The sequence below is a fragment of the Erythrolamprus reginae genome, chromosome 3 (genome assembly GCF_031021105.1).
Source record: "Erythrolamprus reginae isolate rEryReg1 chromosome 3, rEryReg1.hap1, whole genome shotgun sequence".
Classification (NCBI taxonomy): Eukaryota; Metazoa; Chordata; class Lepidosauria; order Squamata; family Dipsadidae; genus Erythrolamprus; species Erythrolamprus reginae.
The window spans coordinates 200106103-200129179 of NC_091952.1; the positions used below are offsets into that span (position 1 = coordinate 200106103).

The 23077-nt window shown below is 37.1% G+C and overlaps 2 protein-coding genes across 3 annotated transcripts in view; one reads left to right on the forward strand and one right to left on the reverse strand.

Moving 5' to 3' along the window:
• The window catches only part of LPIN2 (lipin 2), a 42130-nt gene extending 26013 nt beyond the window's left edge, over positions 1–16117 (forward strand). The window contains exons 14-20 of the mRNA XM_070747591.1: positions 590–737; positions 2366–2514; positions 2772–2858; positions 4116–4268; positions 7220–7334; positions 10963–11066; positions 13090–16117. Of these exons, the coding sequence (XP_070603692.1) occupies positions 590–737; positions 2366–2514; positions 2772–2858; positions 4116–4268; positions 7220–7334; positions 10963–11066; positions 13090–13234 (901 nt within the window). The 3' untranslated portion in view covers positions 13235–16117. The remainder of the gene's footprint in view (positions 1–589; positions 738–2365; positions 2515–2771; positions 2859–4115; positions 4269–7219; positions 7335–10962; positions 11067–13089) is intronic.
• Positions 16118–18686: 2569 nt separating this feature from the next.
• The window catches only part of EMILIN2 (elastin microfibril interfacer 2), a 42426-nt gene continuing 38035 nt past the window's right edge, over positions 18687–23077 (reverse strand). For both annotated transcript variants that reach the window (XM_070747589.1, XM_070747588.1), the window contains exon 8: positions 18687–21155. In XM_070747589.1, coding sequence (XP_070603690.1) covers positions 20818–21155 — 338 coding nt within the window. In that variant the 3' untranslated portion in view covers positions 18687–20817. The remainder of the gene's footprint in view (positions 21156–23077) is intronic.

Genomic DNA, 23077 nt, shown 5'->3' on the forward strand with positions numbered 1-23077 from the left:
ACCTGTGGTATAGCCTTTTCGCAAAAGTTGGACCCACGAAAGTCAAGGGACCACTGTATAGAATAAGAAAATTTCATCATACTACTTCATTTTAATTTTTTGCTGTTTAAAAAAAGTGCTAGAAGGCTGTGGCTACTGTGGCATTTTTTATTTTTCTTAAATTTAGAATGTAAAAAAATTGGTTTAGAAACAGTTATTACCAAAGGTTAACTTCCATGACTAAAGATAACTTGAATTTGGATCTCTCAGGTCCTAGTCAAGCAGCTTAAATAGCTGCACACGTTCTATAATACTTGTGACTAAATGATAAACTTAGTTAGGTTTAATTCAAAGAATGTTATAAAAGCAGATTATAAAATAAAGCCATTGACTTTAGAGGAGTATTCTTGAGAACTTAGTTCAGAACAAATTATCATGTTATGTTGAAAAAAATACTGTGTCTAAGTTGGCTTTGTCTTGAATTAGTAAAAAATCTTCCTTTTGCAATATTTGATCCAAATATGCTGTTACATATCACAAACTACCAGATGCTATATTTAAATAAATCCCTGAAAGTCTGATACATCTTGGTATATCTATGTCATTTCAGGCCTCCAGATGATGAATCTTCTAGTGATGATGAAAGTTCACAGGAACTAAAACAATCCTTAATGGCAGATCCTGCTCCACATGAACATTTAAGCTCTGGAAACACAATGTCTTATAGAAAGTCACTTAGATTGTCTTCAGATCAAATTGTAAGATGTTATTTTATTCCAAAATTAAATACTTATGAATCTAGTTTAATAAAATTTAACAAGTATATTTTTTGTGAAACAAATAGTTCAGTGAAGACTTTCTACACTAGATTATTGTTTTTCTCAGATATGCAATTGAGATCTATTCAGGTTTTGGTCCCTAGAAATATTTGATAGGGTCTTTCCTTTTCTTTCTCTTGCTCTTTTTTCCTGTCATTTTAATGTATATATGTAATAAAAAAAATAAAAAAAAATATTTGATAGGGGGTATATTCCAATTTGTTTTTCAATTGGAAAATTAATAATAACATTGACAAGAATTTAAATGTATTTGGGATATTCATACATAATGTATGGATTATTTTAAGGGATGCTATGCTTAGTGGTTAAAGATTGAGCTTGTCAGCTAGAAAGCTAGCAGCCCAGCGAGACCTAAGCACCTCATGAGGGGGTGAGTTCCCATTACTTGCCTCACCTCCTGCCCACATAGCAATTTGAAAGCATACAAACGCAAGTAAAGAAATAGGTCCACTTCAGTGGGAACTTAACATTGTTCCATACATTTCGGTATATACATTTCGGAATAGATATGAGCATCGGCCCCTAGGGTCAGAAACAACTAGATAGAGAAAACTTTTATGAAGGATTATTTTACAATATTTTAATGCTATTAATTACTTAATTAGTACTAATTAAGTAGTACTATTAGTACTACTATCTCAATCACACCAACACTCCGCAGTCTGCATTGGTTGCCGATAGTTTCCGGTCACAATTCAAAGTGTTGGTTATGACCTATAAAGCCCTTCATGGCATCGGACCAGATTATCTCCGGGACCGCCTTGTGCCGCACAAATCCCAGCGACCAGTTAGGTCCCACAGAGTGGGCTTTCTCCGGGTCCCGTCAACTAAACAATGTCGTTTGGCGGGACCCAGGGGAAGAGCCTTCGCTGTGGCGACCCCGGCCCTCTGGAACCAACTCCCCCCAGAGATTAGAATAGCCCCCACCCTCTTTGCCTTTCGTAAGCTCCTTAAAACCCACCTCTGCCGTCAGGCATGGGGGAACTGAGATATTCTTTCCCCCTAGGCTTCTACAATTTATGCATGGTATGTTTTTATGTATGATTGGTTTTATAACAAGGGTTTTTAGCTGTTTTAGTATTGGATTGTCTCATGCTGTTTTTACCACTGTTGTTAGCCGGCCCGAGTCCACGGAGAGGGGCGGCATACAAATCCAATAAATAAAAATAATAATAAAAATAATTTTAAAAAAAATATTTCAATGTTCTGCTGAGTGAAACAAGTGCAAAGCTAGAAAAAGATTTTGAAAAAAATTTCTTGCACATCAGTTCACTTTTAATATTCTTTTAGACTTAAAGAGTGCTTTCAATCTTATTGTTGTCCTGTTATTAAGGCTTGCACTGATTGCTAACATAGCTCTTAAGATTTTAAACGTTGGCTGCTTGTAGTCCTTAACTATGGCAAAAAAAAGGTCATAAAATGGGGCAAAGCTCACTTCACAAACTGCCTTATTTAGCAACAAATTTTGGACTCAGTTGAGGACTACTCGAAATGTAAAATAATTTAGAAAGAAACTATTACCATTTGTACATTTTTTCATATTAAAGGAGAAACTGAAACTTAGAGATGGACCAAATGATGTTGTGTTCAGCATTACAACTCAATATCAAGGAACTTGCCGTTGTGCTGGGACAATATATTTATGGAACTGGAATGACAAAATAATCATTTCTGATATTGATGGGACAATAACTAAGTAAGCTAAAATATAGTTTTCTTTTTGATGAAACACTAGAATGATGTTAAAATGCAATTGTTTCCAATAGATATGATTTGAATAATTATTACTGAAAAGAATTTTCCTTAAATCCTATTTTATCTGCCCCCATTTTTTAAATTCTATTCAAGCATTTGAAGTTACTCAACCTGCTGATTTAATAAAATAAGTAAATTTAGTTAAAATTGATAACATGAGTTAAGATCATTAATTATATTTATTTTTTTCCGATTTAGGTCTGATGCTTTAGGGCAAATTTTACCACAGCTTGGAAAAGATTGGACTCATCAGGGTATTGCAAAACTCTATCACTCTATTAATGAGTAAGTTATCAATGTTTGTAAAATAATTTGTATATTTGAGTTGTGTTTATAACCATTTCTATTCCATTTCTCTGTGCTAACATGGAATCTGAAGGTTACGTATGATATGCTTATAATATATGAACAAGCAAATGCTGTTGTGAATATAATATATCACAATAGTATTGCTCTATGCTGAGGCTATCAGATTTTTCTGATCCAGACGTCAGGCTGCAATCTCATTCAATTTATTAGAAACATAGAAGATTGACGGCAGAAAAAGACCTCATGATCCATCTAGTCTGCCCTTATACTATTTCCTGTATTTTATCTTAGGATGGATATATGTTTATCCAAGGCATGTTTAAATTCAGTTACTGTGGATTTACCAAGCACGTCTGCTGAAAGTTTGTTCCAAGGATCTACTACTTTTTCAGTAAAATAATATTTTCTCACGTTGCTTCTCATCTTTCCCCCAACTGACCTCAGATTAGATATTCTGAGGCTGATTTGATGTTTTGTACGTCCTTTATGATCAATTTCTACAGTGTTGTATTAAGATTACTTATCTAGCATAGTTAACATTAATAATTAGTGTGCTAATGTTTATTTCAGTAAAATAATATTTTCTGATGTTGCTTCTGATCTTTCCCCCAACTAACCTCAGATTGTGTCCCCTTGTTCTTGTGTTCACTTTCCTATTAAAAACACTTCCCTTCTGAACCTTATTTAACCCTTTAACATATTTAAATGTTTCGATCATGTCCCCCCTTTTCCTTCTGCCCTCCAGACTATACAGATATTCTTTCCTCATCCCAAAATTCTAATATGGGAGTTTCAGTATGTTTTGAATGTATTGTGTAGAGTTTAGGGAACTGTGTTACGTAGCCTTGCTATAAATTTATGCAGGAATTTACAGCAAATATGAAAAAGACAAGACTTTTAAATTCTCTTTTCTTTTTGACTTAACTAAGGAGTAACGTGATGTTTGATAAAAAATTGCTTCTGTAGAAATTTGAAAGAAAAGGCAACTTGAACAATAATGAGCTCAGTTTTTTTGTAGCATTTTAGAATGAACATAAAATAAAGCATATAAGTTATTGAAAGATACCCATTTAATATAGTAAGCTAGTTTCTATTTTCCTGGTTAAAGGGTTTTTAAAAATTTGCTTTAACTTTGCAACTGCACAATCATTACTAATCAAAGAAGACTCCTTTCATTGTTTTCTACTTCATCAAGCAAGATTGTCATATTATTAACCACCCTTTTTTTCCTAGGAATGGCTACAAGTTTCTGTACTGTTCTGCTCGTGCAATTGGAATGGCAGATATGACAAGAGGATACTTACATTGGGTTAACGATAAAGGAACAATTTTACCCAAGGGCCCTTTGATGTTATCACCTAGCAGCCTGTTTTCTGCCTTCCATAGGTATATAAGCAAAACACATCATATTTCTGATCGTTTAGTGTATTGTGCAAAACAACATTAGGAACTGCAAGAATTGCTTTGTCATTTATGCTGGTATGATCATAGTGGCATTATTTTAATGTGTGGTATCAGTTACATACAAACCTCTGAGTCAATCATGCTTTTAAGGTTTACAGGTAGTCCTTGACTTGTTCACTCAGTGACTTTGAAATTACAATAGCACTGTATGCAAGGACTTAGAATCTATGCCTGAAGTTACACTATTGCAGCATGCCTACTGTCGCATGATTAAGGTGCGTGGCAGCCTTCCTGCATTTAGGGCCATAGGGGTGCTGTGACTCCATGCCATTTTGCCATTCTGCAATAGAGCACATCACGAATTGGCAGCAGTGCTAGGGATGGGTCTGAAGTAGAGATCTGGGGTCTCAGCAGCCTCAGCCTGCCACGGTTCTTCAGGCTGGTCTTCAGCCCCAGCACCCTGTTGTCGCCAGCACCCTGCTGTCACTGAGAAAAGCCCCATAGCACTGGCTTTTCCAGCTTGCACCTTTGTCTAACTGCAAGTTCCATATCTTTTCCAAGCTGCGCATCCCAAAGCTCCCACAGAATATCACACTAAAGGTCCAGGATGGGATGACTGGGGTTTTCAGGACTTGCTGCAGCTTTGCTCCACACTGTAGCAGTCCCTCAACTTGCATGTGACCTGTGCCAGGCCTCCCAGGGGCTCCCCCACCTCCGAGATACCCAACATTCCTTATCTAGGACTCTGACCACAATCTGCAAAATTGTTTAGCAACTGCAAACGGAAATGCCAGGATTGAAGTCGTTCATAAAATAATCACATGATATCTTAATGATTGCTTCACTCAGCGATCAAAATTCCAGCCCCATTTGTAAGTTACGGATTACCTATATACCACACTTTCGGAGTATAAGATGCATTTACCCCCTTAAAAGTGGGTGGAAATGTCTGTGCGTCTTATATACCAAATGTTGCCAAAGCCCTGCCCACCCACCAACACCCACCCTTCAGCTGTTTTCAGCCTCTCTGCATCGTGGTTTAGTCCTCCGCATGCCCTGTTCCAGGCTACGGAGATCACCACAGCATATTGCCAGCTCTGTGTATCACATTTTCGGCCTGTGCACATCTTGTTTTTGGCCTCTGCAACACATTTAGGATCCCTGCCATCTGGAACTGGCCAAAAATGCAATGCGTTGAGGCAAAAACGAAGTGTGCAGAAGCTGAAAATGCGACAGGTGGAGGCTGTGGTGATCTCCGCAGCCTGGAATAAGGTGTGCAGAACACTAAACCGCACAGAGGCCAAAAGTGCGATGTGTGGAGCTGGTAATGTCTGGAACAGTTGATTGACAGTATTCCAGGAGGCCAATCAGCTGCTTGTGCTGAATCAGGCTACGATAACTTGCTGATGCTGGAATGGGACTGTTTGCCTCCTCTGTTTGGCTGCGCCTGTTTTGTCCCCAGCCTTCCACCCCCAACCATTTGGGTGCTTTGAGATAGAGAGAGAGAGGGAGAAAGAAATATGGAGGGAGGAAAGCTACTCCCTCCTGTTCCTTTTCCTAAAATGGAGGTAGGAGGCAAACAGCCATAGACCCTGCTGAAGCTGACTAGGCTGGTTGCTGTCTGCTGCAAAGACGCTAGCCAGATGAATGTTGATGGATGTTAGTAGGCAGAGGCAGAATTTTTTTTTCCTCTCCCAAACTCATGTGCGTCTTATACTCCGAAAAATGCGGTACTGCCTCGCTTAGTTACAATTGATAACTTATAAAAAATTAAGTTTTCAATCATGTCCTTGAAGCATACTTATTTTTTTCTGCAGTCACCATTTTAATTCCTTCCAGGATCTTTGAATAGTTCAACAGCTTTTTCTGTTATTTTATTAATATCTATTTATTTTATTTATGAATATTTTTTTCATGAATTGCATTTATTTAGAATGTTCCATAGTTTTATCCAAACATATAACTGATTCTTTCCTTATTACCATTCAAAGGAAAATAATATTCAATCAATCCGTGGTTTCCTAGATGACATCAGTTCATACTTTCTCATGTAATTTTAGCTCTTTCATTTGTAATTCCATGATTCACCAATTCCTTTCTACAAGATCAAATCACCATTAGTCAGATCAGTTACATCCTTTCTCTTTTCTCTTAATTTGTGAACCAATCTACCTTCCCTCTAATTCATGTCAGTAGCTGACTTAATAGAAGTTTTGTAGCTGTTCATATGTTATGGGTGTCACCACAAATATTCAGATGTTCTGAGTTCCACTGGTTACCATGGTTTCAGACTTTTGCATTATGATTAATATTGACGTGGCTTAGATGTAGAATAGATTTCAAGGCTTAATTCTCACTTTGCTAGTTGTTATTAGCATTCATGCTAATAACAGTATCAGTTGATTTTAGCACTTTATAGCCAGTGTGCACAAGCAAATATCAATGTTCAATTTTATACTGCACATGCTTGTTAGTAGTCTCTCCAAGCTCACATCTCTAAACTAGCGAATATCTTGGCAAGCCAGCATAAAATTATTTATAGAACATTCAACTAATTCAGAAGCATACTCAATATACATTTATTAATCCATAATCCAGCCACTCTATGGAATCTCTGAGCAGCTTATAAATAATATAAACCTTAAAAAGCAACAGCTAACAATACCAACTTGAACTGTTTTAATGAATAGCAATTCTACCAACAGCATGCCTTTCCATTGTTTCTGCCTTATGGTTCTGTTGGCTATTTCATGTGAAAAACATGCCCGTGCATTTACCTTATTTTTCTTTTAAATTTTCAAAATTGTAAAGTGCTCCTAATATAACCAAGAGAATATTTGTAACTTATTTAAAATAAAGAAAATTGTTTCTACATTTCACAAGAAATTCTGACAGTACATGGAAATAATCACATTTCACCTTTCTCCTTGCAGAGAAGTTATAGAAAAAAAGCCAGAGAAATTCAAAATTGAATGTTTAAATGACATTAAGAACTTATTTGGTCCATGTGAACAGCCTTTTTATGCAGCCTTTGGCAACAGATCTAATGTAAGTTGCATCATCCCACAAGGAATTTACCATTTGTTTCCTTTTTCTCTAAACTATATTATTGACGTGAAATTATTAATTGTTACAAGACATATTGCTAAGACGGGAGCCTATGATAGAAGGATGCATATAAGTATTTAGTCAAATTGGGCAGTTTCCATTCTGTATCCAGTGACTTTTGTCCATCCTGCAAATAATAATACAGTGATCTCTCGGTTAGCGCGGGGGTTACGTTCCAAGACCTCCCGCGCTAACCGATTTCCGCGTTATATTGGATGCGGAAGTAAAACCACCATCTGCGCATGTGCGCCATTTTTTTCATGGCCGCACATGCGCAGATGGTGGAGTTTGCGTGTGGGCGGCGGGGAAGACCAAGGGAAGATTCCTTCAGCCGCCCAACAGCTGATCTGCTCCGCAGCGCGGAAGCAGCGAGGAGCCGAAGATGGGGTAAAGGCAAAGGGGAAACCCCATCTTCGGCTCCTCGCTGCTGCCGCGCTGCGGAGCGGATCAGGTGTTGGGCGGCTGAAGGAACCTTCCCTTGGTCTTCCCGCTTGCCGCTTGCCAGTCCACACACGCCCCCCTGGATGAGCCGGCCACAGGGGCGAGGGGTGGGGATGAAGGGGCAGGACTTCCCGGGCGGAAGGCATGCTCGGCTCTGCCGCTCCAGCCCCTTTCGGCCGAGCAGCCAGGGAAGTCGAGCCAGGCGTGGCGGCGGCAGCGCTGCTTCTCCGGTCGCCCGGTCCTCTCCTGCCTCCTGCGCCGATGTTCCCCGCTGCGACGGAAGGCAGTCGCTTGGCTAGGGAGGCTCGGCCGAAAAGGGCTGGAGCGGCAGAGCCGAGCACGCCTTCCGCCCGGGAAGTCCTGCCCCTTCATCCCCACCCCTCGCCCCTGTGGTCGGCGGGGATGAAAGGGCAGGACTCCCTGGGTGGAAGGCGTGCTCGGCTCTGCCGCTCCAGCCGCTTTCGGCCGAGCCTCCCTAGCCAAGCGACTGCCTTCCGTCGCAGCGGGGAACATCGGCGCAGGAGGCAGGAGAGGACCGGGCGACCGGAGAAGCAGCGCTGCCGCCGCCACGCCTGGCTCGACTTCCCTGGCTGCTTGGCCGGGGAGGCTCGGCCGAAAGCGGCTGGAGCGGCAGAGCCGAGCACGCCTTCCACCCAGGGAGTCCTGCCCTTTCATCCCCGCCGACCACAGGGGCGAGGGGTGGGGATGAAGGGGCAGGACTTCCCGGGCGGAAGGCGTGCTCGGCTCTGCCGCTCCAGCCGCTTTCGGCCGAGCCTCCCCGGCCAAGCAGCCAGGGAAGTCGAACCAGGCGTGGCGCTGGCTGTCAACTTTTCTTTTTAGCACTGGGGAGGCAAGTCAGCTCCTGCCCAGTTTTAAAAAGAAAAGTTGACAGCCAGCGATTGTTCCGCTGCCGCCAGCATGGCCTGGCTGGCAGCGGAAGATGTAACGGAGCCCACGGGGGATTCGCCTTCCTCCCACCCGCAGCCGAGACTGATTGTGGGCTCCTTCGCAACCTCGGAGAGCTTCCGGGGCATGAAAGCTCACGAAAACCAGGAAGCTCTCCGAGGTTGCGAAGGAGCCCACGATCAGTCTCGGCTGCGGGTGGGAGGAAAGCGAATGCCACGGGGCTGGGCTCGGCTCCCCCCTCGGCTCCCCCCCTTACCAGCCCCGCCGCGGAAGGCTCCATTCTGTTCCCTGCCGGCCCGATTGAGCGGCCGGCGGTCTCCATTCAGGGAACAGAATAAAAAAAAATTTATTTTTTAATATTTTATTTTTTTAAATAATATTTTTTGAAAAACCGCGTTGCAGCGTTTCGCGCTAATCGAGAACGCGCAAGTCGAGGGACCACTGTATACAAATAGTTTTCACTTAGCAACCATTGTTTAGCAATTCTTTGAAATTACAAGGGTATTGGAAAAAAGTGATTTTATTACTTTCTTTGCACTTGTGACTATGGCCACTTTCCACGGTATTATGATTGTCATTTGAGATCTTCCCAGCCAGCTTCTGACAAGGAAAGCTAGCAGAAGGTCTCAAATCTTGGTCAGATAGGTGTATTTGTATGGGGATCGCAATCAGGATGGCTGTTGCTAAGTGGGGCTTACTGTGATATTTTGCTTAACAACTGCTTCACTTAGAGTTGTCAATCACAATTAGACATTGAGGTCTACCTATGAAGTTAATTCAGTCTGAATTTTACCATTAAATCTAGATTTTATAGCAATGAATTGCATCAATTCCTTATTTTTAGAACACAGATATTTTTCAAAAGTACATGACAAACTTATATCCTGGATCCATTTCCTAAAGCAGGAGAGTAAGTGTCTTCTCAGTTATGTAAAATTACTCTTTGCTGGAGAAGCTTAATAGAACAAAAGGATTAATTAGCTGACAAATTCCATGCTTGAAAATATAATTCAATATAACATTGAGTTCCTTAAGTATAATATTTCCTTCCAAAAATATAATGGCAGCTGCGAGAGCAATCATGGGCTTCCCTAGGTATGCCCATGTCACACCAACACTCCGCAGTCTGCATTGGTTGCCGATCAGTTTCCGGTCACAATTCAAAGTGTTGATTATGACCTATAAAGCGCTTCATGGCATCGGACCAGAATATCTCCGGGACCGCCTTCTGCTGCACGAATCCCAGCGACCAGTTAGGTCCACAGAGTTGGCCTTCTCCGGGTCCCGTCGACTAAACAATGTTGTTTGGTGGGACCCAGGGGAAGAGCCTTCTCTGTGGCAGCCCCGACCCTCTGGAATCAGCTCCCCCCGGAGATTAGGATTGCCCCCACCCTCCTTGCCTTTCGCAAACTCCTTAAAACCCACCTCTACTGTCAGGCATGGGGGAATTGAGACATTTCCCCCAGGCCTATATAGTTTATGCATGGTATGTTTGTGTGTATGTCTGGTTTTTTAAATAAGGATTTTTAGATATTTTAAAATATTAGATTTGTTGTACTGTACATTGTTTTTTGTTATTGCTGTGAGCCGCCCCGAGTCTGCGGAGAGGGGCAGCATACAAATCTAATAAATAATAATAAATAATATGTTGAAACCAAAACGAGTCTATACCTGGACAAAACCTAATCAAATGAGCTAAAGACTCTCCAGATATTTTAACTCTATAGTATTATGTGGATTTTTTGCCATTAAATAAGTTTTCTTTTTGTCATGTTTATTTTATTTCAGTTATTATATCTAATTTTTCATCACTATATATTCACTATTTTTTTTCACTGTTAGTGATGTTATTTTATAAAACTAGTTAAGTCTGCCCTATTTTTGATTTTCCCTGCCTCATTAATTAATTGAACAAACCAACCTATATAGACACCCATCTACCAGAAGGTTCTTTTGATGACAGACAAGGATAACGTTTATAAAGTATTGCAAATAAAAGTAAATTTTTCTAATCACATCCTTGCTTGGATTCAGGTCTTTAGCTGAATCTTTTGCAATCAACTTATTCTCTTCAAGGCTGAGCAATAATATATATTTTCTGAGATACACTTAGGAAGTTTTAATTTAATTAGATAACAAAATTTTAGTATAACATTGTTAAATAATAAAATTGGCATCATCTCTATAGATTGAAATACAATTAACTTCTGTTTTTCTGCAGGATGTCTATGCCTATATGCAAGTTGGAGTTCCAGCCTGCAGAATATTCACAGTTAACCCAAAGGGTGAACTTATCCAGGAACAAACAAAAGGAAACAAATCTTCGTAAGTATGGGATTTTAAAAATAGATTGGGAAAGATTATGAAATTGTGTGAAATCATGGTTGTTATTAATTTAAAATGTGTAATTGTAAATTGACTAATAGTCGAAGAACTGCATTTCTTTAATAGAGTGCAAAAGGAAGGATTAGAAATTTAATTTTGGAAAGTTATAAATAGACTAATTGTACAGGTAGATTTTAAATATTATTTTATAATTAAATATTACAATTATTAGCTCCTTCCCATGGCAAAATTATTTATTGAAAAAACAAGATGAGATTTTAAAAATCAGCCACTAAAGAGAACAATTAAAGGAGAAAAATGTGACCTACAATTAAAGAGTGAAGAAAATATTCTAACACTAAATATGTTGAAGGATATTTCTGAACAATGGACCCAGAAGTTAATTTTAATTGTTTTGCCTCTATTAACTCAGTTCATGTTGCATAGTATAAATATTCTAATTTGCATGAATCTTCTAAATTGGTTAATATTTTCTGGATTTCCAAGTCCCAGCTTGATGAAAATTAGGATATTGCCTTCATGACTTAGAACCAAAAGGGATGCTTTCACCTGTGAGAGATAAGTTCATACCAGAGACAAATTAGATTTAACCCTCTTCCTCTTTAAATGCCCAGGAAAGAAGGACATTCTTGCTTCTGATGATTCTGGTGCCTGGGGTTTTTCCCAGGATTTTTCTTCTCTCTGCCCACTACATAGAACGTTGCTTTCCCTTTAATTCATGTTGGAACTTTTTCAGATGTTTTCTCTAAATTCACTAGTACCTGTGATAAATTTGTACATATCTACCTTGTGGAGCATTGGGGAACCTAGCTTGAGCTGTAGGATTGTGAAAATTTGCACTTTTGGATTTGTCATTCTGTTTATTTTGTGAAAAGTATTTCACATATGTACAAACAGACAATAAAATTTAACATTAGTTAGTCTCATTTTATTATGCCTGATAAGACTTGTAAAAAAACCCAGAAAAATGTAGGGTTGATAATACAATAATTTTACAAATTGAAATCAGAACTATTTTTGCTGGAATTAATAACTAGACAAACAACTAGAGAATATTATTTTATATGAGTACTGTTAAATGGAATGACTTTGAAATAAAGGCAGTCTTCCACTTACAAGTAATTTGCCTATCAAAATTCTGAATCACGACAGTCATAAAACAGGTTGGTCTGTGACCTATTTCATGTTGTTTTAAATTAATGTGTTATGGTTTATAAAACTGTTTTTTATCAAAATCATTGTAAAACATGGTCACAGAATCATGTGATGCTGCAGAAAGTGGATGTGTTACTGAGCATATGAAGTTTAGTCACATGTCTGCAAGAGGGGGTCAGATTGTCAGAACTTTAAATCTACGTCATAAGTATCCCCAAGATTAGCCTGTTGTTAACTTTTAATAGTCGCTAAATGACTAAGTTATAAGTTGAGGACTAGCTGTACCAAGAGTGGAGGAATAGTTGGTGAAGATAATGGAATTAACAGAGAAGGCAAAAGAAACTTGCTTGGAGAAAATCAACTACTATTTTTATTAGCAAATAAAAATTGCAAATTTTTATTAGCAAATGGGCTAACATGGGCTTTTTGCTGAAAAAAAGAAAAAAATGAATTTGTGATTTTTGAATTTGATGATTTGAAAAAGTACATTCTGGAAAGAAGGAAATCTTGTATCTTTAGATAAAGAGGATAAATATAAATGCATTTATAACTTATGTTAAGAAGGTTGCAAGCAGTTCTTTGTAACTTTTTTTTCTATATATTGTTTTCCTTACTGTTCTTTTCTTTGCACTTTTTTCTTTTTGAGTTTTGTATGTTTTTACAATTGTAATTAAAATCTTGAAATATATATGAATTTAGCATTTGTTAAGACTTGAATGTCACTATTATCCTTTGCATGAGTACAATTAAACTTAGTGGGCTATGCTTCTTTAGAGTAAGTATATGTAATTTGTGCTATAAAATAAAGATAATGCATTAATGTTTTTCTGATTTATTTTGTATACAGGTATTACAGATTAAATGAACTTGTGGAACATTTATTCCCACTAATTAATAAAGAACAGAATTCTGCTTTTGTGTATCCAGAATTCAGTTCCTTTTGCTTCTGGAGAAAACTGCTTCCTGAAGTGAATATGGAAGATTTAGCTTAAATAGCATAACTCACACACAGCTTCTTTCTGGAGAGGTCACTCTACTGTTTTGGTACCATATGTCTTATTAAATGCAGAAAATGCATTTGTTGATACAAACTAATGACATGCAAAATTATTTCCTTTGTTCTTTACTCAAGCCTACTGTTTTTTTTAAAAAAGATACTGGAAAAATAATAGCAAATTTTCAAATGAAGGAACATGGATGAATTTAGCTTTTCATCTTCAAATGTATAGTATAGTATATCGAAATACAAAAAAATGTTGAACTCGTAATAGCATTTTTGTTTGGTCTGCTATTCTGGATGGTGTTCAAAATAGTATTTAAGGTGTTTTAGATGCAGCAACTGAGAATGCAGTTTTCTGTGTATCTTAAGAATGTAGTGGTTAATGGATAAATCTAGAAAAATGAAATCAAAGTAAAAATGCTATTTTTAATTATGCATTTATGCGGGTTTGCCTTTAGCAATCTGTTTAAATCCTACACAGTATGCTAGACCTGCCTGAGCTTTTTCCTTGCAACACATTTTTTCTTTGGTAAGTTACTACATGAAATTAAAAGTCCACAGAATGATAAGAATTTTTGCTGCAAAACGGGGTAAATGTTTCCATTTGCTACCGGTAATTACATTTAGTTTATGTATGATGGAGAAGTTACTGGGCAACAAAAAGAAAAAAATATTCAGGGATAAATGTGCTTTCTAAGTGAATGGCAATATAGTCATTTTTTAAAACTGGGACAACTGTTTTACTTTTCAGGACCTCTGCATCAGGGTTTATCAATTTGATTTTAAAAAGGTGCAGGTCAGTGAATTATTTTGAAACAGCTATAAATAAATGTCAGTTCTGATTTTGTATTAGCTGCACGGCAACTCTAAAAAAAATAACCAAAGTTCTGGATTAAGTAGCAGTTGTCTTACATTTTTCTTGTTTTCCACTGCTGCACATATCTGTTAATGGAAATGTCTATGCAGCAGATTTAGCAAGTTTTTACCCTTATGTACTAGCCAAATAATTTTAAAAATTATCTTAAATTTTATCTCAGATTTTAAGAATGGATAGGCACAAATACAGGCAACACTTGTGAATGGGTGGTTTTTTCCTGGACACTGAAACATGTAAATATATCAAAAGATCAGGTCAGCTACTGATTTGAGTTCAGGTTGCAGTAGTGTTTAGAAACAGTGTTTCACAGTGTTACAAAGAATGGCCTATTTTCCATTGAATTTGTATAGAAAATATATCTGAGAAAATTTAGAAATGTCAGGGTCTGGTATTTTTTACACTATTTTAATTGTACAGATTCTTAACACCAATGAAATAAACAGTGGGCTGCAATGTAGTACATTTGAAACAAATCTACATCCTGACCAATAATCTCTGTAGGCTCAAAGTATACAATTCTGGTTAGCCACTGCCAATTGTACTGTATCAAATCCATTTGTGTATTATGTAATTATGTTCATATTTGATAAAGCACTTTCTTAGATTAAAATTTAGTAAAAAAGAAATTCCATTAGCATCCTCAAAAGTTGTGATATTTGTTCTATAATGTAGTGCTATTTAGTTTGCATTTTAGTAATGCTTTATAAGTTTATTTTGATAAAGTGAATCCTTAACCATGATGAAGTCACGTGGAGTTAATTTTTCTGTGATAAAGTAGTTGGAATTGAGAAAACCTATGGCTTATTTTTTGAATATTGAGGATTTCCAAATTGCTTTTCAAGGAAGAATTCCATTACATACTTATATGCACTCAAAATTCTGTTCTTTGTTAAATTTGAAAAGTGCTTGAATCATCCTGATCCAAACATTACTTTTAATTGCAACAAATATACAAGTCTTAACATGGTGATTGTTTATTATCTATTTAAATCTTTCTGGATAACTTTATTGGGTAATTATATATTAAGTTTGGATTTTGCTTCAGTAACACTAGAGCTGGCCAGTGATGAACTTTGTCTCGGTATTCCCTTTCTCATAGAGCTCATCTTTAATCTATTTCCTGGTAGCAAATACTGATGAGTTGGGAAACAATACTTGTACTATTTCTGTTTTGGATAAGTACACATAAACTAATTCTTTCTGTGAAAGAAATGGACATTTATGTTTATTTACTATGTCAGTCTGTATTTTCAAGTGTGGTTACTTTTACTTTAGAAATATAACAAATTGCCGTACCAGTTAAATTACTTAATTGGAATAAATAAATACTGCAATCTAAATGAGCTGAAAATCTTGAGCTGAGTCTCTGCAGATTAAAACAAAAACAGGAGCCAAAATGTTGGTGTTTTGTATTGCCAGTCAAAGCTCAAATTACTTATTTCTTTCTGTTCCAGCTGTCCAGAAAGCAGAATGTATTTCAGTGAAAAATGAATATATGAATGATATTCTTGTTTATTAAAAAATGTTATTGTTAATATATTGATTGAAAAAATGTATCTTCATTCGGAAAATTAATATTTCACTAAATTTCATGACTCAAAATTTGATAACTCAAAATGTATTCAATTAGTATGATGTATCATATATAATTAGAATGTGTAAAGTAGAGGTCTTAAAACAATGCCAAATAAAATAAAAATACATGACAACCTGTATTGCAAGGTCTTTTCTGACCTTGCAACTAATAAAGTTGCCACCTTTAACCAGCAAACTTTTGAAGCTTTTTAAAAACAAGCTCTACACTTGAAAAGTTCAGATTGTGAGAAAGAAGAAAACTCCTGAAAACATTGTTAACTGTGATTGGATTTTTCCTTTAATATAACTTTGTTTACTTATTAATCAAAAAAACATTCCAGAACAGTGATTTTTGGTACAAACTGGATGTATTAGGAAAAATGTCATATCATATTGTTTAATAAAGTTTATAGTAAAATTGCACACGTGTCTTACTGTTTCCACAGGAATGTTTATAGCATAATAAATATGATAATAATTATTTATTAGATTTGTATTTGTAATAATATGGATATAATGAGAATTAAAATTCAATTCTAAATTCAGGATGAGGAACTCTCTGGTACCATATATTTTGGACAAGGCGAGAATGAAAAATGAGTGTTAAAAACCCGATTTGATGTTTAATTTTGTTCTGAAGAACCAAATAAGAACAATACAGCTATTAGTGTTGTATAAAAATCACATTCCAGTGGTTGCATTTAGGGCTGGGTGCTGTATTCTATAGTTATTTGGCAGCTGTAGTAGTAGCAGCAAATTTTCAGTGTACAATGGAAATAGAAACACTGGGGTAAATTAAAGTAATAATTTAATCCTTTTGACAGTAAAACTACTGGAGGAATGCAATGGGGGGGGGGTTTAACTAAGGAGAATCTAAACAGTATGGTGCATACTCAGGATACAAAATACTGAATTGATATCCAAAAAGAATATAAGGACTAGAAATTGGAACAAAAATACTCCATCCACTATTTTCTACTGTTCTCCCATTTGGCATGGGTTTTTTGCATATGTAATAAATATTAGAATGTTTTTGGCTAACCAAGAAATGACTCCAATAAGGATTAGTAAGAATTCAGCTACTATATACAAATGTTTGAAAACTATGATGAAAACAGTATAAAGCTATTTGCCTTTGAAATTTCCTAGAAATATGGAATGTGAACTGCATAAATCCCCTAGAACAGAGGTCTTTGAACATGGCCATAGCTGACTGGAGAAATCTGGGAGTAGAAGGCCACAAGTCTTAAAGTGGGCAAGTTTGGGGTCACCAGCCCTAGAATATGAAGATAAACTCAAAGATGAAGCCAGTTATTGGAGAAAAATGGTGAAAGCAACTGGGCTGGACAAAGTTGGATGATGAAAAGGAGATAGGAATTATTTCTTCTTTAAAGTATATTATATAACCAGCAGAAAATTTCCAGTTGAAAATACACACTTGATACCATTAAATATTTAAACATTGTTCTACTCTGGAATACACTCATTGTAAAGGAAGAACTGAACTACTGTATGCAAAATAAAAAAAAAGTTAAAATGGTTATGTACCCATTTTTCTGAAATAGTTTATAAAATTTTAAAATATGCAGAACCAAATTTGAAAATGGCATTAGTATGTGGTGAATAAGATCAGGTCCATACATGACGGTTCAATTAAACGTTTAGTGCAAAAAGCCAGTGCGCATAAATCTTATCAACTAAGGGTTGACAGCTGTTTAGTTAAATAAGGGTCAACAACTCCCAAAAGGGTGTGTGTGTGTGTCTTGGCCTTGTGGCTATGTAGAGTTTTTAGGCTGATTGCCCTTTTTACTCTGGCCCAGGTTATGATTTATTCATTTTGTCAAGTACATATTGGTAATATACATAGATATAACATTTATATACATGGGATGGAACATTAGGATATACATGAGAGGGAACATACATATACATATATGAGAGGGAACATTAGGATAGGGACGGTAGGCACGCTGTTGCACTTACTACCCCTTCTAGAGGATGATATCCCTTCTACAGGATGTTTATAGGCCCTACTATTGAAAGCAATGATAAATTAGCAGCATGGACAAACAATATACTTTTGAGTTTTATTCAACTAGTCCTAAAAGGCTTGAGATACATTATTGTTTCTAAATGTTAGAAGTAATTCCCAGAAGTTTTTTTTTCTAATTCTAAAAGCTGTTTATTGCTTTCAAATGTTAAAGCAGCTGTTCACAATGATTAATTGTAGTACAAATATTTCTAAAATGTATAGTACTGGGGCCCTCTTCCACCCTTATGATTGTCTGATAACATTGTTATTTTTTCAATAAATCTGAATAGATTATTTTTTTAGAAAATTACCAGCTTTGCATTCAAGTAGATCCAGGCGAAATGGTAAAACAGAAAGCAATAAACTTAGTGATGGGGTGTTGATAATTTTGCTTCACTTGAGTGAATTGCAACAAATGAACAATTTCATGTTTTCATAAAATTCTAAAGAAAATAATGCTTCTAGTTTGAGGATAGAAAACATTTTTCTACATATGTATCAGTTTAAAAATGAGCTCATCTTTCAGGAGGAAGTTTGCTTTATGTTGCTTAGAAACAATTCTTTAGGGATGGCTCTTGGAACAATGAAAGACATAACTATTTCTGAGACCTCAAGAGAGATGATTAATGAAAAATACTTAATAAATCTAGTTCTTAGTGTCATTTGTAACTTATAAAGTAGAAGAAGAAAAGTGTTATTTGGCAAGCTGCTATTACCATAGTTTGCTCTAAAAGTAATTCACATGAGTGAATAATAGTGTTGTATTCTCTTGTGAACTTGTAAATTACTAAAATATTAAAGAAGTCCTGGAAAAAAGAAAAAAAATGTTAGAATTGTAGAAGCTGGATATTGAATACTTGTTTTTTTTTAAATGAGTTCAGATAATTTAAAATTGGTAGAAAAGTGACAGAAGAAAATGATAATTTTGAAAAAAAATAATTCTGTAGAAAATAACCTACAGAGATGATAAGGCTGTGAATTTTATTTTTACACACATTAGATATAGGCAATAAACATGCTATATTCAAAATTATGTTGTTTAATTGTGTAGAATAAGGCACAATTGACCACAGTCAGATAAGCTACTAAGCCATATGCCATGACTTATAATGGTGGTTTTCACATTAAAAAAGCTATAGATTATAATTTGCAAATTGTATGATTTACGCAGTCAGGCATGCCAACTTCCCAATGTATTAGCCTCACATGAGGGACAATAAGACTCATTACATAGTTATTGCAATGACCTCAACAGCTAACTGGTGAATAGAAAAAATGGGTGTAAGCTGAATTTTAAAAGCCATCTGGAAGTATTCTGTTCATTTTCTTACAAAATACATTAAAAAGAGATAAGAGATAGAAAAAAAATGACAGCCATGTGCAGTTCTAGCTCTTTACAGTGTTCAGCATTGGGCTATGAACCATGACAAGTTACCTAAGATGAAGTGTTGTCCTTGGAACAGAAATAAAGTCCCCATCCTTGAATGAGATCAGCAGCTTTCAAGCAACAGAATGATCATAATTTTTAATATGCAAATGACTAGACCTTCACGAGAGTTCCGGTGCATATATTAAAATTTCATGAAATGTGGCTATCATTCCAATTCTCAACTGCTTTTAATTTTAGAAGACAATGATGGGTGCCCCTTCACTAGATTTTCAGATTTTGTGAAATAATCAAGTGGAATGAAGTCTGGGAATGAAGTACAGTGGTACCTCATGATACGAACTTAATTGGTTCCAGGAGGAGGTTCGTAAGGTGAAAAGTTTGTAAGATGAAACAATGTTTCCCATAGGAATCAATGTAAAAGCAAATAATGAGTGCAAATCCTTCAGGAAAATCCCAAACTTTAGAACGGAGGCGAACAGAGGGCAGGGAGGAGCAGCTAAAGGGGGCGGGTGGAAGAAGCAAGGCTAGGCTAAAGAGTGAGTGGAAAGGCAAGGGGGCAGCCCTCCCTTTTCTTTCTTCAAAAGACCCTCAGTGCCTGCAAGCAGGGCTGTTCTCCTAGTTTTTTAAATGCACTCTTTCCCCCTCCAAAGCTGCCCCTCTTCTTTCTTCAAAAGACACTCTTTCAGTGCCTGCAAGCACAGCTGTTCTCCTAGTTTTTTAAATGCACTCTTTCCCCCTCCAAGCCGCCCCTCCCTTTTCTTTCTTCAAAAGACACTCTTTCAGTGCCTGCAAGCACCGCTGTTCTCCTAGTTTTTTAAATGCACTCTTTCCCCCTCCAAGCCGCCCCTTCCTTTTCTTTCTTCAAAAAAGGGGAAAAAAAGAAACCCCTTCATCCCAGCAGCAGCGGCTTGGGTTCGTAAGGTGAAAATAGTTCGGAAGAAGAGGCAAAAAAATCTTAAACACCGGGTTCGTATCTTGAAAATTTCATTAGAAGAGGCGTTTGTAAGATGAGGTACCGCTGTACCTTTTAAATCATATGAAAAACATCCCTGTGATCAATACTACTAATGTAAAATCCCAATAGCTAAAGGAAGCTGATAAAAAGAATGTATGACTTGATAGAGACAATAAAAAGAGATAAAATATATTGTTTTATAAGAGCAGTATATATATATATATATATCTGAATGAGGTCCCATTATATTATCATCATAGCTCTCTGAATTATTAGCAAATGTTGCAAAACATGCATTCTGAACATTTTATAATGTGACCATGGCTTGTCTTGGTAGGCATACTTCTTTTCTTACATTCATTTGTGTCCAGATCTAAGAGACCTTCTGGACAAGTCCCTGCAATTTTCTTGGCAAGGTTTTTCAGAAGTGGTTTGGCATTTCATCCATTCTAGGAGAAAGTGACTGGCCCAAGGACATCCAGCTGTCTTTATGTCTAAGGTAGGACAAACATTAGTCTCGTGGATTCTAGCCAGATGCCTTAATTACTACACCAAATTGGATCTATACATAAATAACCATACTCTATAAATAAAAGGCAAATAGGAGAAGAAACATTGGGGAACAATGGAGAAGTCAAATTATTAAAATGGAGAAAAATGGAAAAAGCAACATTAACACTTCTCAATTCATTTGCTATTTCTTCAGGTTCAATTTCTAGATATTTAATTCAGGTTCTATTTTCTGCTCAGGTCTGAGAAATTTCAGGGTACAGAAATACTCCGCTGAATGTAGAATACATTTCATCAGAGTCTGTATAGGCTAGCTTGCCCCCGGTAACTACAACACCTACTTCTGCGCCTGTTTTGAGATGGAGAACAAGTTGAAAAGCCCCAGATCCACCACAAATCCGTTTCCCTGATCTTGGCTTGCGATATTCAGGTTGATCTTTCTTATAGCCAGCTGAGTGAAGCTGAGCAACACTTGAATTGGAGACTGACAGCACTGCTTCGATATATTCACCTCTCTCTGGAACTAGAACAGCTGTGATTAGGTAACGACCTTCATATGGAGGTGTAAACAAACCTGCAAAAAAGATGTACGAGTAAGTATCACACATCCTCTAATTCTTACAACAGGACAAGTGCATATTAATTGCAGTTTTTTCCAGGCAAAGAAATAAAATATTACAGTTTTACTATTAAAGTTTCTTATTTTATTAGAACTAGTAAAGCAGAATTCATCACATAATAGTTGTATTAATTAATTAATTTATTTTATTTTATTTTATTTATATGACTGCCCTCTCATGGTAATGACTGGGCAGCATGCAACAGTCCAATAAAACAGTATATAAAACAATCATTAGTTTAAAATATATAATTATTACTAAAACAACATTAAAATTTCTATGCCGCCCTGAGTCGCTTCAAAAAGGGCGGCATATAAATCTAATTAATTAATAATTAATAAAAGTAGAACTAAGTATAACAAAATTATAAGATGGAGGTGTGATAAAAATGATCAGCCATCTCACAAGTTCATCCATCCCATGGTGTCCCCACGCCTGCTGACATAATCAAGTTTTGAGAGACCTTCAAAGGGATGGTGAGGCTGACCTTAACTTTGAGGTGAAAAGATTCCATGATGCAGGCACCAAAAACTCCCTCTTGCCTAGAGCTCACCAAATGTAACTCCTAGATGACAGAATCTGTTGCATCTGATGGGATGGGCAGTTAAATTGGGAAGAAGTGATATCTTAAATAACTGATCTCATGCTATTATTAGAATCTTTAAAATACCAAACCCAGACACAAACTGATAACCAATATAGCTTGCACAGCAGAGGTATAACATGCAATCTACCAGAAACTCACATAAGTGCTCACACCAGCTGCCCACGGGCATCCCTACGTACAACACTTTGCAACTGTCAAACTAAGACTTGACTTGGCAAGAATGACTGGGAGTAGGACCCTTTAATCCAGGAATATATATGCCTGGTGTATGTTGTGGTTAGCTCTGGCCCAGCTCCTGCCCCAAGGAATGTGCAGGTGGATGTGGGGGAAACATCCACATGCCGCAGTCCTGTTTTGCTCCCAATGGAATCTGCCGACAAAGCCTCCTCTGACCAAGGAAGCATGAGTGACAGGGAAGAGGGGAGTTTTGCTCCTGATGGAATCTGCCGATGAAGCCTCCTCTGACCAAGGAAGTGTGAGTGATAGGGAAGAGGGGAGTTTGGCAGACAGCAATCATCTGTATCATCCTTGTATTCTGAACAAGAATTAATGACACATCCACGCATGCGTAGAGTGATGCATACGAGACAACAACTGAACGATTATTACAAGAGAAAATGAGGCCACCTGTGGTTGGGTGGGGCTGCTGTAATTAGTGCTACAGATAAAAGTGCAACCTGGTGTTTTAGCCTCATGGCAGTTTATCTGATTCATTGTTTCGTCAAGATCGTGGTTTTTGTGCTGTTCAATATTGTGTGTGGACTCTCTGGACTTTAGAATTGGACTCAATTTCCCAGTTATTGGGTGAGCAATTGGATTGAATTTAACCTGTGCCTTGTGTGTACCAGAAAATCCCTTTGACATTTAAAAAGGGAGCTGTTTCTGTTTTTCTGTTTATAAAAACTTTTGGGTTTTCCTTTTATCGTGTGGTGTGTGTCTTCCTGGATTAATTACCCTGTAATTACGGGCGGTTGAAACACGCCGGCAGAACAGTGTACAATACAAAATTGTGCAAAGGTCTTCTTAACCATGATTGCTATCTATTTCCTGGGTTGTAATTGTGAGTCCAGAAGTCCCCTGATTGCACACAGGGTAGATCTGGGGCAATGTGATTCCATCCAGCACCAGATATGATCTAGTCCTAAAACCAGATGTCCCCCAAGCCAAAGCCATACAGTCTTGTCAGGATTCAGTTAAAAAGCCTGTTGTTCACCATCCAGACTCTGAATGGACAGGTCTCACATCCAGTGTCCTGCAGAGTGGCACCTA